Genomic DNA, 17,122 nt, shown 5'->3' on the forward strand with positions numbered 1-17,122 from the left:
GTTGGCGTGGGAGTACCTCAATCCCACCTGTATATGTATGATCTTTAACCTTGTGCTCCTTGGCACTGTGCAGATGTTCTCAGAAATCCCATTGGATTTGTCGGTTGGTCTTCATGACCTTGTGCTTTCCTTAGCACCATTAATGGCTCATGTGTTCCCTTCTCCTGGAATTAGATAGAAGCATTAATCACAGTCCCATAACATTTAACAATGTATGGCAAGTTCTTGGAGTCTAAACCTTGTGAGTAAGCAGTAATATTACAGCAATTATATATATATTAAAATTATAGCATTGCAAAAAACAATGAAAAAATTAAGTGATTATATGTACTCAAGTACAAGAAATGAGAAAAAAGACAAAAAAAAATATCAATTATTCTATTAAAAGATATTAGGAAATCAATAAGAAATTTAAAAATAAAATCAGGGAAAGAATCAAGACAAACCAATGATTCCAAATTAACATCCATGAGTCCATGAACTGTTATCTCCAATGCAGGTAACAGGAAACAGTCAATCAGGTTCAATAGAAGATGCCCTCTTTACATGTGAGCAATGAATCCAAGAGTCCTTTTCTCCGATCTTTATAGCTGTTGGGGTGGTTATTAAAATTTCAAACGGGCCATCCCACGAAGGCTGGGTTGCCCCAGTGCGCTGGAAGTTCTTTATATACACTTTGTCTCCTGGATTCAGGTCGTGAAGTGAAAAGTCTATTGGTCCTGCTTGTACTGCAGTTCCAGATTCATGGAGTTCACGCAGTCTGTGTTGCAATTCCTGTATATAGGAAGCAATAGAAGTATCTCCTCCTAATAGTGATGTATATGCAGGAGAAAAAGGTTTAGCTTGTATAGGAGGATGTCCAAAAAGCATCTCATATGGTGAGATGTGTAGATCTCCCCTAGGTCTGCTTCTAAGATAAAATAGAGCTAGAGGGAGAATTTCAGGCCATTTTAGATGTGTCTCAGTATATAATTTGCCAATCATGGTTTTAAGTTCTCTGTTCATCCGTTCAACTTGGCCTGAGCTCTGGGGGTGATATGGTACATGGAATTTTGGAGTTATCCCCAGGCATGAATATATTTCAGATAAAACTGAATCAGTAAAGTGACTCCCTCTGTCGGAGTCAATACGTGCAGGCAGACCAAAACGAGGAATAATTTCTTTTAAAAGCACCTTGGCAACAAAGGCTGACGTGGCTGGGGCAGTAGGAAATGCTTCCGGCCACCTGGTCAGTTGATCCACTATGACCAGACAGAATTTATATTGTCCAGCCTTTGGCATTGTTATGAAATCAATTTGTAGGTGCTCAAAAGGTGTGTAAGCCAATGGACACCCACCAAAAGCCTTGCCACGAAAGGCGTGTTGGTTATATGCTTGGCAAGTAAGGCAAGCTGCACACACTTTAGAGGCTATAGAGGTTATGCCAGGAGCTATCCATACTCTCTTAACAGAGTCCACGATGCCCTGGGTACCAAAATGACCATTTTTATGAATAGATTGGCAAATTTGGCGATAAAAGTGTCTAGGGAGCAGGGGTTTTCCTTCAGAGGACACCCATACTCCATTTATCTGTTTGGCTTTAAATTTCTGTTTCCATTTTGTTACTTCCTTCTCATCATAGGAAAGTGATAAATTTAAGTCATCAGTGGTTGTTAATGTTAAAATTAATTCAGGCCCTTCTATTGCTGCTACCTTTGCAGCAATATCTGCCCAATTATTTCCCTTAGAGACAGGGTCAGTGCCACCTGTATGGGCAGAGCAATGAACTACAGCTAGGGCTTTGGGTAGTTGGAGAGCAGAAAGAACTTCATTAATAATTTTTGCATTAGCTATAGATTTTCCAGCTGAGCATTTGCTATTCCTGGAATTATTATTATTATTATTATTCCTGTTGTTATTTATATAGTTGGCTTTTGACTGGGTATTATTTCCGATTACTCTTAAGAAATTCTTACAGTTCATTATTATATGGCCCTTCTTCATAAAGAATTGGCAGATAACGGATTGATAGTTAGATTCTTGGAGAGGGGCTATTGTCTCTCCTTTATTTTTCATTTTTTCCTTTAGCATTTTAATTTCTGCTTTTAAAGCATCCAACTGAGTCAATGTCTTCCTCATGTCTTTGTGCATGGCCCTTAAAAATAGAAGATGCTACTTTCCTCAATTCCTCAAGACTCATAGATTCTCCAGTTGGGGCAGTTAATTTTAAAACAGTCTTTGACTACTTTGCAGGAATTCTCAATGAATTGCCTACTTATATGTCTAATATGCTGTTCCATGGTTAAATCAAGGTCCGGATTATATTTCTCCCACTTCAATCAGCCTGTCCATAAAATGGGAGGGAGTTTCATTGGTATGTTGTTTTGAATTTTGCCTAACTGTCAGGTGTATCAGCACAAGCTTTCATGGCTGACAATAATGCCTCTCTGCCAATGCACAATTTTTTGTAATCTGGGATAGAATTGTAATCCCAGTTCGGATCCTGGAGGGGCCATTTAGGTCCTCCCTTGCCTTTCTTGTGATTGGCCCGAGAAATGATTCTTTCTTTCTCACCGACTGTCAGAAACTCATCTAATATATTTTCAATATCCTGCCAACTGGGGTCATAAGTTCGGAATATATTGTCTAATTTTTTTACAAGTAAGAATGGTTCTTTCTCAAAAGTAGGCATATTCTTTTTAAATCCAGCTAAATCATCAGGGCTGAAAGGAGTAAAGTGTTTTACAGATACCAAGTCTCCTTCAGTATTAAAAGTAGGTACTTCTCGTAAAGGAAATAGTGCTGTGCTATCTTGAATGGCAGGGAGTGTAGGTCCTGCAGCAATAGCAGTAGCCCTGATTGTCTGTAGGAGGGGCTGAGGGGTGGGTTGGACAGGTTGAGGAGGCGGGAGCAGGACAGGCTGGGGATGGAGTGGTATGGGTTGGGGAGGGGGCGGGATAGGTTGGGGGAAGGGGACGGGTTGAGGAGGGGGTGTGTCAGGAGCGCTTTCATAGGAGGAATCCTCGAAAGCGGAACTATGGAGGAATAATTCTCTCTTTTGTTGGAACTTCTTTTTAAACTGTTTCCTCCTTCTTAACTGCTTAGCATGGTTTTTTAGATAAGCCAGCAGTTGTTCTTGGCCCTCTTCCATATTCTCCACTTTCTTCTCTATCTTACTAAATCTCTGTGAGTTAGTGTCATCCAGCTTCTCTGTTATATTTCCTTTTTCCTTCTCTATCTTACTAAATCTCTCTGAGTTAGTGTCATCCAGCTTCTCTGGCAGTTTCTTTTGAGAGAAGTAAAGATAAACTATTCTGCCTACTATGAGTATTATCACACCTACATACAGTGCATCAAACAGCCCTTGAAAGGTATTTTCTCGTGTTATTCTTCCGAAAAAAAAACAGCATAACATGCCATAATATAGACTGGATCCAGCGTCTTAAAGTCTGAAATCTGGTATTTTTTTCATCAGTAATGGTTCGAACCCACCACATTCTTACTCTAGTCAGTAGATGTCTCCAGTGGGTAAGGTCTTCCTTTTACTAAGGGTTGGGCTAGTTGTATTGTTTGGGTCAAGATTTCCTTTTGTTCCCGCCTGGCTGAGGACAAAGGCTATAGCCTGAGGCCGAGTACTAGAGATAAAGCTCTTTGGGGGTAGGCAGGGCTTTTTGCCTGAGGCAAAAAGTTGGGAGTGTCTTTCAAAAGCTAATTTTGGTTCTGGGAGGCTCTATTCGATTGTAAAAGTCTGAAAAATTTCTTTTCTTTTAAAGTTATGTGCCTTCTACTGTGGGGGAAAAAACGGCTTTTTTTAAAATTCTAGCTGGCCCCACCAGGCTTTTGCTTTTTCTAAAGATTTTAAAACTAAAAATACGGTTTGAAATAGAACAGAGTTTAAGCCTATTTGTAGCCTAAAAAAATTACTCTCCCTAATTCTACTAAATAAGTCTAGTGCCTCCTGCTTCTATTTGGCTGCTTTTAAATCTTATTCAGGTGTGCTCCTGGCCTGGCTAGGAGAACTGAGCAGTCCTTCCCAGGTGTGGCCAAGGCCTCCTACTAGGCTTATTTCTTTCCTTAAGACAAAGAGGCAACCTAGCTAAATTTTCAGGGTCCCCAGGTTTTTTTGATCTCACCAATCTAGCAGCTTTATATCGACTGAAGCTCCAAGGCGTGCTGTGAGAAGGCTGACTTAAGGATAGGTATAAAGAAGAATTCAAGAAAATTCAGAAAGATTGAGGAAGTTCGAGACCTAAGTGGTCGGCCAACTGTGTAAGGAATAAAAATTTAGTTATTATAGCTATATATTAAAAATATGTGGCCGCCAGGAATCAACAATTAGGTTGATTCCGTAATTAAATCAGACCCAAGTCAGCATCGGGTTGAAGAGTTTATTTACAATCAGGTAGGTAAAAGTAGGGATAAAGAGAAAAAGGAGGTTAGAAGGCTAAATAAATGAAGCTGTAAGCCACAGGGCCCAACAGCCAGATAGGCAGAGTTTAGAATTGGCCCAGCTAGGCCAAGGAAGCCAGCCTAACTTACCCACGTGACAATACAGAGTGTAAGCTGTCTGTGGTCTCAGGAGATGCTTCTTCCTCCAGTTCGAGACGGCAACTGCCCCACAGGAAGTTCACTCACTTACTTAAAGAGATCGTGTCTTTCATCACTTCCTGTGGTCCACCTCTAATTCAAATGGACAAATGGCAGTTTCTACATTGATTTGGACTGCCCAAAGGGCAGTCCCTTATTCTTAATTCGTTACTTATTGTCACGTGTGGGTAACTCGTCTCCCCTCCCCACTAAGGGAGGTGGGAGTGACATCATTAGCACGCCTGGGTTGAGTAGATTTTTGACTATTAATGGGCTGGAGCTAATTCTATTTACACAGCTTCAGTGACTCATCCTGTCACTCCTCGGCTCAGGACATTTGAGTGGCTCCTTCTTATCTGGGCCATCCATGGCAGATTCATCTTTTTGGCCTTTAAAGTCCTTCCCCATCCGGCTCCAGGCCACAACCTCACCCACTCTAAGCCCAAACGGGCCTCCTCGCTGTGTCTCCCACCCAGGACCCCATCCCTGCTCTCTAGACTGTATCCCGGCAGTTCTCCCCACTTGCAATGAACGCCTCCTAGAAGGGAGCCCTTCCCTGGTCTCCCAGGAGCCTGCATTTACTTTGTATATGTTTAGTATCTGCTAACGGTCTCTCTTGGCCGTCTCTCTCCCCACACAGTAGGCAAGTTCCTCGAGCCCATGGGTGGTCTCCGTTTTGCCTTTCTATCCCGTGTCCTACACTGACTCACTCCTATGTGCCAGGCACTGTGCTAAGTGCAGAGGATGCAAAGAGAGCCAAAAGACAGTCCTTGCTCTCAAGAGCTTATCCTCCGGGAGGGCAATTGTTGCACAGCTGGCTCAGTTTAGTAACAGAAAAGGTTCATAAACTTGGTACAGATGGCCGTGTTTATGAAATGTAGCTCTGTCCTAGAGGCAGACAGGTGGTACAGTGGATAGATCCCCAGCCTGCAGTGAGGAAGACCCAAGCTCCAATCTAGCCTCAGACACTGGCTGTGTGACCCTGGGCTTAGCCACTGCCTGCCTCAGTTTCTTTAATTGTAAAATAAAGCTGGTAATAACAGCAATTACCACCCCCTCTTCCCCAGGGTTGTTGTAAAGATCAAATGAGAGAAGTGTAAAGGCAATTCCTGGCGCAGTAGGCACTTAGTTAACATTATTCCCTTCTCTTTAGCCCCACCAGGAATTTTGGGTCCAAAGTATCAGTGCTAAAGCCTCAACTCTTTTAATTTTCCTCATTGTTTTTTTTTAGTCTTTCTTCTACTTCACAACCTACATCTTAGTCATGGCAGCATCAGACTAGATGCCTCTGAGCTTTCTTCTCCCTTTTAAATCTATGATCCTAGTATCCGTTAACATTTTTTTTAAACCCTTATTTTCCATCTTGGAATCAACACTGTGTATTGGTTCCAAGGCAGAAGAGCATTACGTAAGGGAGAGTCTATGGGGGTTAAGTGACTTGCCCAGGGTCACACAGCTAGGAAGTGTCTGAGGTCACATTTGAACCCAGAACCTCCAGTCTCTGGGCCTGGCTCTCAACCCACTGTGCCATCCAGCAGCCCCTCCCTTAACATTTTTGCTGAAGTTCTTCCCACCCTTAATTTCTGTTCTGTTGCTGTAGTCAGCAACTCACCCAGTAGCAAGGAAGTTATTTCACATTCTCTAGGTTTCATTGTTTTCTCCAAACATTACTGAAACCACAATGTATTTGTAATTCCTTTTCTCTGGCTCTACTGAGAGATGAAGATCCCTAATAAATTATTTTGGGGGATGAGGGTGAGAAAAAAGATGAAGAATTTAGGGGTCAATTATGGGTACAGAAAACAATTAAAGGAATACTTTTAAAAAACTGCCAACTCCCACTCCCACCCTGAATCCTTTGTAATTATGTATGTCTGGGCTCAAGTACTTCCTTTGCCCAGAGGTTCATTTATGCCCTTTCTCTCCATCAGTTCCCTTTTTGCCACAGGCTAACATTGATTTTTGGAAAGTCCATGACCTGCTGATTGTCTGCTGTTTGGCAGGGGTCAGTGAGGCCTTAGTATGTACTAAGCATCCTTCCTCCCTTTAGAGTCCTTAGAATGGGGAAACAGGACAGCGGTAAGATTTAGTTCAGTAATAATAGCTGACATTTATATGGTGCTTTAACATCTACAAAGCACCTAAAAATGTCCCTGTGAGACAGTGGGAGATCAGCCCACTCTTACCCCATCTTCCCTATCCAAACTTGTTTGCCATTCAAGGCCTCCCCCAATTAACAAACAGGATATATTCCAAAAGTTCATTTGTTAGCTAGTTTGGAACATGGAGTTTCTCCACAGAAACAATGTTATAAATGTTTATGTTCCCGGGGAGGTTCTCAAAAGCCTACTTAAACAGAAAATAGCCATGCTACATGAGTTTCCCACTGTCTCTTTGGGAAAATACATTCCAGTTCTAACTGGGAAACTGGGAATACACCAACCCCTCCTTGAAGGACCTTGCCAATAAAGGAAGAAGCCTGGTTTCCTTCCTACTGCATTTAGGGGATTTCCATTTCCCCCTCCCCTAGCCTAGCCTCCTTCTCCCCTTCTCCCTCCCTCATCCCCTACTATGACAATAGAGAAGTATTTCTGGCAGAAGTGGACCTTCAAGCAGAAAAGGATAGTTCCAAGCCCAGAATTCCTACCTCTGAGAGTTGTAGACGCCTCTTCAGCCATCTGAATGGATGAGATTTACTCGTGACACTTTCTTTGTTTGGAGGATCCTCCCCATTTAATATTTATTCTCTTAGACCAGGTTCATTTCAGCCCACCTTTTCTCCTCTGATTTTCCTAGCACTTCTAGGCTATATCCACTAAGGACCTCATTATAGTCTGCCCTGGAATGTTCTCGAAATTTTCACACAGTTGTCTTATTTTCTCCAAATATGGAGAATTTCTCATAGGGCATGGACCATGTTTTCTTCTCCTTTTGTATCCACACATAGTACCTAAGTATAGGGAGGGATATAGCAGATGCTCAGGGAGGCTCTGAGTCCTTTTATTTCCCCAATCATCCCCCTCCAGGCTCACAGGGAGAGATGACTTTTCTCTCACTGTCACCTCCTAACCCCAGCCCTCCCACTCTAGTTCCTTCTCTGTACTCCAAGAGATGACACTGGGACTTGGATTATTTTCTTAAAAACCAGAGCAGTCTGTTTACTCTAAAGTTTACACCTTAGAAAAACACAGGGGAAAAGTTCTTGGAAGAAAAGAGGGGGAAGAAGGGACAACAGCCAGGTCCAGGGGAGAAGTGAAGCCTGGCCCAAGACACCAATCTCTCATTAGAATTCTGCCAAGCACAGTCTAGGGCCAGCTCCAGCCCACTCCTCTGGCTCCCTGGCTGAGCATTGTCTAAAAAAGTCCAGTGAAGAGAGGCAGCAAATATACAGCAACTCCCACCCATTCTGTCAGAGGAAGGGCCTGGGGTCTTCCCATTCTTCTAAGCATTAAGATTTGGGAGAGAGAAGAACTAAGAGGCAGGGCAGGAACCGAGAAGCCCAGCCTAGCTATCCATCCAGAAGTTTAAGGATGCTCTCCCGCTCCTTCAGTGTTTTCCAGGCCTGGTCTTTTTCCTTCTTGGTGGGAGTCCTCTTCTTCTGCCGGGCAGCCATGATCTTCCGGAAGGCGTCCATGACCTCATTGTCTGCCATGCGTACCCGCTGCCTCAGCTCTTGACGATTCACTTCTTCTTTTGCCAACCTAAAAAGACCATCATACTTGTTCAATCCTAACTAATTCAGAGAGCATTGCCAACTCTTCTTCTCCTTCAAAATCCCAACTAACTTCCATCTTCTAGAACACTTTCCCACTCTGAACCCCTTGTTTGGTCACCATCCCACAGCTGAGCTCTCCAAGTCCCATTCCAGTCAAAAAAACAAAACAAAAACCAAAAATCTTAAAAAAAAATGTTCTAGTCAACTGCCTAATTTCAAAATAACACAATTCCAAAACATCTCAAGAATTTGGCCAGAGCCCTAGGCTTCACCATAAAGTATGTCTTAACCAATTTTCTAGTCACACAGGCAGTCTAGTGAATCCTATGGATCCCTTCTCAGAATCATATTTTTTAATAGCATAAAAATATAATACAAAGGACTACCAAAGGAAACTTGTTATATTTAAAGTTATCAAAACATTAAAACAAACGCTAAGTTCACAGACCCTAGGTTAAGGACACTATTTGATCTTCTTTTCCTTGCTTAGCCTAGAAATACTTGAGAAAAGGCTTTTTTTTTTAGTCAAGTAAATTTTTGTGTATTTATTACATGAACTACTCCTCTGCTAAATGTCCCAGGGGATGCCAAAGGAGGGGAAACCTCAGTCCCTCCTCTCAAGAAACTTGCAGCCTGGTCACTTCTCTAATGGGCTATTAAAGGCTACTTGTTTTCTAAAGGAGATTCAAATTCCGGCCTAGACTTTGACACTAATTAGCCATGGGACATTGGGCAAGTCACTCCTCTTTGGATCTCAGTCTTCTCCTATGATTAATAAGAGGGATGAGATATACAGAGAGAAATGAGAGAGATGCAAAAAGCAGTACTAAGTCACTTGTTACTAATGTATTAAGCTCATATATTTAAAAAAATTATACATAGCAGAAATCCATAGTTTCTTGAACAGTTCTCTTTTCTTCTGCATCTTGAAATGTTTTGATTATTGATCACAATAAAAAATGAGTGGGATAAAATACTGGAAGGTGAGGTCATATGTTAGGTTTTGCTTCACTTTTTTTCTCTGAAGGCCAAAAAGGCATAGAAGAGAGGTATATTTAGAAATGACTGTGATGTAACAACAAAAGACATCAACAAAATATTTTTTTAAATGAGGGTTTGGACCAGATTGTCTAAAATCCTTCCAGCTCTAATATTCCAGGATTTTCTCCCACAACATTATCCCTTCGTGCCCTCGCCAGAGATATTATTAGGCTAGATTGACTATGAATCTGCCCATCTGCTCATGCTTCTTTAAAGCATGCAATATGCAGTTGGGCACTACTCAGTCCATACCCCAAAACATCTCAAGTATGAATGATTCCACATGTGTGGCCATCCCCACTGATGAGGATACAAAGTGAAAACCTGAGACACCTTTGTAGAACGGGTATGGCAAAAAAAAACAAAAAACAAAAAACTTCATCACCTGGTAGCCAAGTCTCTAAGGAGGAGCTCCTACGCACTTAACTGGGTGAGAGTTCCTGCCCCTCAGAGCCTTTCCAACTTTGTAGTACCCACACCACAACTTGTGCTCCAATGGCACCGACTTCAAGAACTTAGTGTCACCATCACCCCATAATGAGGCAATACAGAAAGACTTTAAAGGGCCCAATAATAGCTGCTTACATTTACTTTAGAGATGACCCCAGTGATGCAGGAGGCACTAAAATTCAGGGATGGTATCATCCAGTGTCCAGCAAGGCAGGGAACTAACTATCCAAAGCTGTAGCTCCCAGTCCCCGTCTGTGCTCATACCCACCTCAGAAGATCATGCTTCTTGGTTCGGTTGTGAGCGCTGAGTGCCTTCAATTCAGCCTGCCGCTTCCTCAGCTCAGCCAGGACTTCATCCTCCGAGTCCTCAGCAGGCCTGTCCTCAGACTCCAGCAGGCCCTGGGCTATCAGCTCCTCTTTTATTCGTCCCTCCAGAGACTTGGTATGGGGAACACTGTGAATGGGTCAGATGGTCAGTGTCCCCTAAGCTTCACATCATGCCACCACCCTCTCCCCTATCAAAGGATAAGCTGGTAGAGGATCCAGCCCTGTAGTCACAGAAAATAGAAATGCTTCAGCAGCTCCTGAGCCCATCCAAGGACTCTCATCTCTTACCCCTCTTCCCTGGAGGCCTCCCCATTTGAAGTCAGAGACCCAGAAGAGTCAGTTGACCCTTAGGTAGAAGAATGAGCAGAAGGGATGAGGTAAAAATGGGTGAGAGGGGGAGTACTATTCACCTGAATGGCTTGTTCTGATTTCGAGGGGAGGTGCTGGCACCATCAGCTCCAGACTCTTTGCCAGACACATCTGGAATAGGGGAATCTTCCATGGGGGAGATAATGTTTTCCTACAAGGCCATAAAGCAAGACAACTGCTATGACTCAAACTCAGCTCTATTCCTATAAAAGTCACCTTCTCCCTACTTCCCAGACTGACAGGTCACCCCTTCTACACAAAGCTGAAATATTCTCCTTTCAAGCAAATCACACCTTTTCTCCTTCACAAACCCTATTCTTGTCTAAGACCAAGTGTTCTAACCACTACAATGACTGTGGCAAACACCTTCTCCCCTAGAATTTATGAATGAAAAATACAATCAACAATGGTCTGAATAAGTTTCTTAAGTTTTTCTTAGGTGTCTATTCTGTATTCCTCCCCCTCCCATAAGACTAGGAGCTCTCAGAGAACAAGAACATTTTAAATTTTCTTCTAGCGTTCCACGGCTATTTACCCCATGATAAAGGGTCCTACACAGGATGAATCTGAGGTTATCTTTAGGAACACAGATTTGGAAGTACTGGAAGAGATCCTAAAAGTCATCTAGTCTAACCCCCTAATTTTACAGATGAGGAAAAACTAAAAGCCAGAACAACTAAGTTACTTGCCAAAAGTCCCACAGGCAACATTAGAAACTGGGTCCTCTTATTCAAAGCTAGAGATTCTTATGTAAAACTGCTTTAGTCCCATTCTGAGTTCCCTAACTACATGATCTTAGGCACCCTAAGAATCTGAATCCTTACCTCCACCAAAGCCTGTAGGAGTCGTTGAGTCAGAGGGCCAAAGGGACACCCATCTTCAGGCTGCTCGTGCTGGGCCTCTGATTTCTTAAGCAGTGCATCCACATCTGGACCCAGAGATGGGTAGAGAATGTAAAGAGGGCAAGTGGGTTGTGGAACACAGCTTAGACATTTTCCCTGGGTCTCATAGGGATTAGGAGGGAAAAGGTGACCCCACTAGACACAGGAGAGTACCTTTGGTGTCCAGTTCCGTCAGTGGTCCCATAATGCCTTTCTTCTTGTCAGCTACAGCTGCTGCTCGGGCTCCATCTTTCTGTTCTTCCAGTAAATCTTCCTGGGCCCAACGCTGGGAATAGTGCTTCCCCAGAGGTGGGATCTGTATGAAAAAAAGGAAGCAACCAACCTCAATAGGATAAAGACCAGTCAAACCAAAGAACCTGTTTTGCATCTTTTTCCTTCCTTATTCAATTGTAACTATTTCTGTGTGTTTCAGAACCAGAGCTTGAGGTGGTCTAAGCCTCAGACTAAGTGTTTCCATCAATCCTTAACACTCCCTGCCCAAAACAGGGTCTGACAAGGGGCGGTGCTCAGAAGGGTCTACCTTGTAATGCTCAGCCTCATCTTCTGGGGGCTTCAGCAGCTCTTCCAGCGTTCGTACTTCCTCACTGGTGATGTCAGCACAGTACGGTTCCACGGAAGCCCAGAACCTGGGAGCAGAGCCTGGCCCTGAGCACAGACAGTCCCCTCGCCTATTATCAGCCACTGTATTAAGTATCTGCTAGATGGGTGGTCCCATTCTACATGCTTATCACAGAGAACAATGACAGCCCCCAGAAGAACAGAATCCCCCCTTGGTTCCCTCCCAATTCTTGATAACCCATTTCCCTTGACTTCTCCCAGCCCTGCACCTGTTAGGAGCATCATTCTTGGGAATCCGTGGCACATCAATGGGGTCATCTGTGAATTCATATTCCTGAATCTTGGACTGGAGGTTCTTGGACTTGGGCCGGCCAGGGCCAGGACCTGGCCCATGACCTGCCTTTCCTTCCAACTTCTGTTTTTTGGGCTTGCCATGTTTTGCAGGGGCTCCTAATTCATGGTCCCGGCCCAGCTTTAGGAATCGCCGGTCACCTTTCTTATCCTGCCAGTCAGTCAGGATCTGAAAGACAGATAAATGGTTATTGAGGGAAAGAAGGAAGTCAACAGAATCACTTTCACCCAAGGAAAATTTAGAACTCAAGGGGCATAAGCCCACAAAAAATAGGCTGGTGCTAAACTCCTGATGTGAACTATAACTCAAATATTCAGCTGTGATTCAAATTATTACTTTCTAGGCAGCCTTCCCAGGCTGCAAAAGCACTTCCTTCCCAGTATTCAGAGCAATAATTTTGGTGTCATTGTGTACCTATGTATTTTTTTAATATAAGTCCTCACTCCCTAGTATGTAAGCTTCTGTTGTCTTCTTTAACTCCCCAAAGTACCCATACCCATATAGCAGATAGATTATATCACTCTTGTCTATTCCATTCATACTTGGCCTTACTATCCAATATGCATTCTCCTCATTTCTCCTTCTACCCTATAGTTAGGAGAGGAACAAATTAAAGGAGGAAGTCACCTGGGTCTCAGCCTCCAGCACCCGAAGACGTCGGCTGGCTGAAGAAAGCAGAGTCTCCAACTCCAGCTGAAGAGTGTCGAGCTCCTCAATGCCAATACCATCATCTTCTGAGCGGGCCAGTACCGCTGTATATCGGGGACATACCTTCAAGTGGTCCACTGACTTGAAGTCATGGAACTGCAGTGGGCAGTCCTTTAGCTCACTCATTGCCCTTGTATGCTCTATAGGGCTAGAGAAGAAAACAATCAATTTACAAGAATTGGAAGGTTGATTCTCTATAGGGCTAGAGAAGAAAACAATCAATTTACAAGAATTAGGAAGGTATCTATAAGGAGGTTGGCCCTCAAATGTGGTGAGGGTCCTGGGATGGCTTAACTTCAAACATAAACAGTAATTCTCCCCACTCCCAGGATGTCATTTTTCTCTTATTCAATCTATTTTCCCCAAAATCAACCCTAGTTCTACCCATCCCTTTACAATCATCAGCTATGTCTCTCACTGGGCTCTTGACCTTATTCTATGTCATAAGTTGTTCCCCCTCCCACAACCCCTAAATTTTTCCCTTCTTTTATTTTTTTCATTCTTTTTCCTCATTCAATTCAATAAGCATTCATCAAGCACCTACTACATACCAAGAACAGTGCTAAGTACCATAACTCCAAAGACAAAAAGAAAATAGTCTTTGGCCTTGAGGAGTTTATATGATACTAAGGGGAAACTATATTGTAAATAAGTCCTAAAATTATACAAAATAAATACAAATTAATTTGGGAGAGAGTAACTGGGGGAAATCCACAAAAATTTTTTGTAGTAGTTGGCATTTGAACTAAACTTTGGAGATGATGGGGACAGTTTTTGTAAAGACATAAAGACAAAATGGCACATGCTGAGAAGTGAGTAGGCAAGTGGACTAGTTTGGTTGGGATGCAGAGTGATAGAGGAAGAATAATTAACCTGGAAAGTTGGGCTGAAGTTATAATGTGGAAAAGTGTAAATGCCAAATGGAGAAGTCTTTTATCCTAGAGGCAATAGGGAGCCACATAAGTTTTCTGAGCATGGTAAAGGAGATGTGAGTAAATTCAAAGGGACAGATTTGAAAATGTTATCAAGTACTGCCAAGACTTGGCAACTGGTTGAACATGGGATGTGAGAGAGTGAAGAGTTGAGAATGAATCAAAGGCTTTGAACCTGGATAATGAGGATAGTAAATTTTGTTCTTATTTTTGTATGTATTATTTCCCCTCAGTAGAATGCAGTTGCCTTTGACTGCAACTGACAAACTGAGAGGCAATATGGCCTAGTGCAACATTGGCGAACCTTTGAGTTTTGAGTGTCCAGAGGGCAAATTCAAGCTGCCTGTGAGCCCTTGCATTACTGGAAAGAGCTGAGGGAGAAAGTCCTTGCTTTGGAAGGCTGGACAGAGGGGTGGGGCATGCAAAAAAGTGTCCTTGGGAACTGGGAAGAGGGGGAATAGAATAGCTCCCCAGTGCCTGCTCTTCACCAGTGCCAAGGCTGGTCTAGTGGATAGAACATTTATGAGGAATAGGGAAGGGAGTAGGGGGGATAGATCTAAGAAGAAAATTATTAAGTTCCGCTTTAGACATGCTGAGTGTGAAGCGACTACAGGACATTTTGAAGATGATGTTTGACAGATTACTAGTGAGACAGGGCTGAATCTCAGAAGAGGATGACTAGATTTCAAAGGATTACAGATTTAGAGCTGGAAAGAACCTTAGAGGACATAAAATCTGATCCTTTTCTTGCCCTCTTATTTTTCAGAGAAAACTAAAACATATAGAAGTTCAGTAAATTATCTAGGGTCATACAACTAGTGTCTGAACAAAGATATAACCCCAAATTCAACTAACTCCAGTATAGCTCCATTCACTAGGCCAGTGATGGTGAACCTATGGCATAGGTGCCAAAGATGGCACGCAGAGCACTCTCTGTTGCCCTCCTCTGTCGCCTGCCCTCCCCACATCCCAGTTCATTACTAGAAAGGCAGAGGGCCTCAAGTGAAGCTGCTCCCTTCCTCCTCTCATTGTACCTGACAACATTTTTTCACATCACCCTCTTCTCTACCCAGCAGCCCAATGGGAGCCCTTCCCTGGGGGATGGGATGAGGTTGGGGTCCAGCACTCCATCTCTAAAAGGTTAAACATCACTGCACTAGGCCATGAGATTGGGAGGGTAGCTTCGTCCTACTAAGGGGAAACAATATGTATACAGATAAGTACAAAAAAAATGCATGTAAAATAAATACAAAGTAATTTGGGGCAAGAAGCAATTATAAGTAGGGAAAGTCAGGAAAAGCCTTTTTCTAAGAGGTAAGAGAGATGACGGTTGAACTTATAGGAGTTGATCATATCACTAAGAGAGAATATATAGAGAAGTGAGCCTCATCACATCCCAAGAGGACACTGTTATTGGTGCTTCTGTATTTGGGGCCCAGTCCTCATGACTGGTGACTGAATAAGTGCAAACTAGCCCACTTGACTCCTATATCTACTAACAGGCATCAGAAACCATTCAGCCTTCCATCCATCTTTACATCTGCCTGCCATTCCTTACCCTCCTCCTTCTCAACTTCCTACCTTTGGCACAGTATTTAAACCAAGAGGGCCACTGCTTCTGGAATAGACACATCAACTAACTATACTATATACAACTTGCCTCCTCAGACACAAACTCTTTTTCTTGTTTACCATGTTTGTTAAATTCCCCAATTAGAATGTATGCATCTTGAGAGGAGGGACTGTCTTGTTCCTCTCATCCTCTCCATGCTGGACCTCCTCCATGATACCCAAACTAAAGCCTCATTCCAGTCCTGGAACTCACACCAAGTACCCTTGGTTCCTGATGCCTCTCCCTGTGACTAGATGGTTCCTCACTGAACTCCCATTTAAGGAGGAGTGTCCAGGCTAACCCAGTCTCATTCTTCTTCAGGTTACACTCGGGATTTCCACTACCAGCCCCCAGGTCTTTCCCCATTATGGCACAAGTTCCTTGAAGGCAAGAACTTCCTTTCTATTTGTATTTGTAACCTCAGCACTTAAGTAGAGGTCTAGAAGTAGTAACTGCTTAATAACAAGGATTTGCTTGTTGACTTGTTTACACTAACAGGTACATAATAGTGTTCATTCATTTGTTTAAAGAATACTGAGGAGAGGGTAGGAGGACAAAGAAGGAACCTGAAATCCTATGGAAGAGAGAGGATCTTGGAAGAGATTGAAGAAAGGAGGATGGATTCAGGGCAGAGTATTCTTCCTTCTCCCCACCCCTCCCATGTGTTCTTAATTCCCAATGATCTTCCCCAAAGATTCCCTCTCCTAAATCTGCCTGTTTATTCTCCTCCAAATCTGCCTTCTTCTTACTGATGGAGCCACAAAGCCCTTCACCTCTACCACCGTTCTCATATTCCCTTTTCCCTTAGGTGGTCCCCCCTTGAGGTTCCCACTTGTCTCCCTTCATTCCCTTACCGCATGCCCTTTCACTCCCTCACCTCAAATCCCCTCCTTCCCTAACCCTCCTCACTCCCTTGCTCTCTCATTCCCAAACTCTCTCCCTAATCTCCTCACTCCCCACATCATCCTCCCCTCCGGCCTCCTTGCCCACCCCTCCTCATTCCTCCTGTCCTGTCATTCTCTCCCTGACCCTCTTCATTCCTTAAGTTGTTCCTTCTCCCCACGCTCCTTAACCCCACGCCCCCCTCACTCCCAACATGGTCCTCGGTCCTCACCCCACACGCCCTCAGCCTCTTGCCTCTCTTCGTCCCCGTGTCGCTGACCCCTCCCCACGCCCCCTGAGCCTCTTCAATCCGTGTAACCCACCGCACCTCACTCCCAGAGTTGTCCCCCCAGTCCTCACCTCACGCCATCTCGGCCCCCCCGCCCCCTCCCCTCCTCGTCCCCCGAGTCATCGCTCCCTCCCCACGCCCCGGTCCCGCCTCCACCTTCACAGTCCGAGCTCTATCCGGATCCACGAGGCACGCGCTCGGCTGGTCTCAGTCCCTCGCGGGAGGCCGGCTGGGGTCCTCGAGCGCAGGTAACCGCTGGCTCTGCGAGGACGGGCGGAGCCGCCCACTGCGGCCCGGGGGTGGTGCAAAGGGGCCGGGCCCACTCTCGGGCGAGGCAGGGGAGCAGGAGCGTCTCAGGCCTGGGCAGTAACAGACCGCGGGAGGGCGGGGTCAGAACCGGAAGAGGCGGGGTGATTCCG

The 17,122-nt window shown here is 44.1% G+C and overlaps 1 protein-coding gene across 1 annotated transcript; it reads right to left on the reverse strand.

Annotated features, from left to right (window-relative positions):
• Positions 1–7,695: 7,695 nt before the first annotated feature.
• TADA3 (transcriptional adaptor 3) lies at positions 7,696–17,069 on the reverse strand. Its single transcript, XM_044664897.1, has 9 exons — positions 16,860–17,069; positions 12,908–13,136; positions 12,198–12,448; positions 11,891–11,996; positions 11,524–11,665; positions 11,293–11,396; positions 10,510–10,619; positions 10,041–10,226; positions 7,696–8,267 (listed from the first exon to the last, which is right to left on the reverse strand). The coding sequence occupies exons 2-9, from the start codon at positions 13,112–13,114 to the stop codon at positions 8,075–8,077; spliced, it is 1,299 nt and encodes a 432-aa protein (XP_044520832.1). The 5' UTR covers positions 13,115–13,136; positions 16,860–17,069; the 3' UTR covers positions 7,696–8,074.
• Positions 17,070–17,122: the final 53 nt, after the last annotated feature.

The sequence above is a fragment of the Gracilinanus agilis genome, chromosome 1 (assembly GCF_016433145.1).
Source record: "Gracilinanus agilis isolate LMUSP501 chromosome 1, AgileGrace, whole genome shotgun sequence".
NCBI classification, from domain to species: Eukaryota; Metazoa; Chordata; class Mammalia; order Didelphimorphia; family Didelphidae; genus Gracilinanus; species Gracilinanus agilis.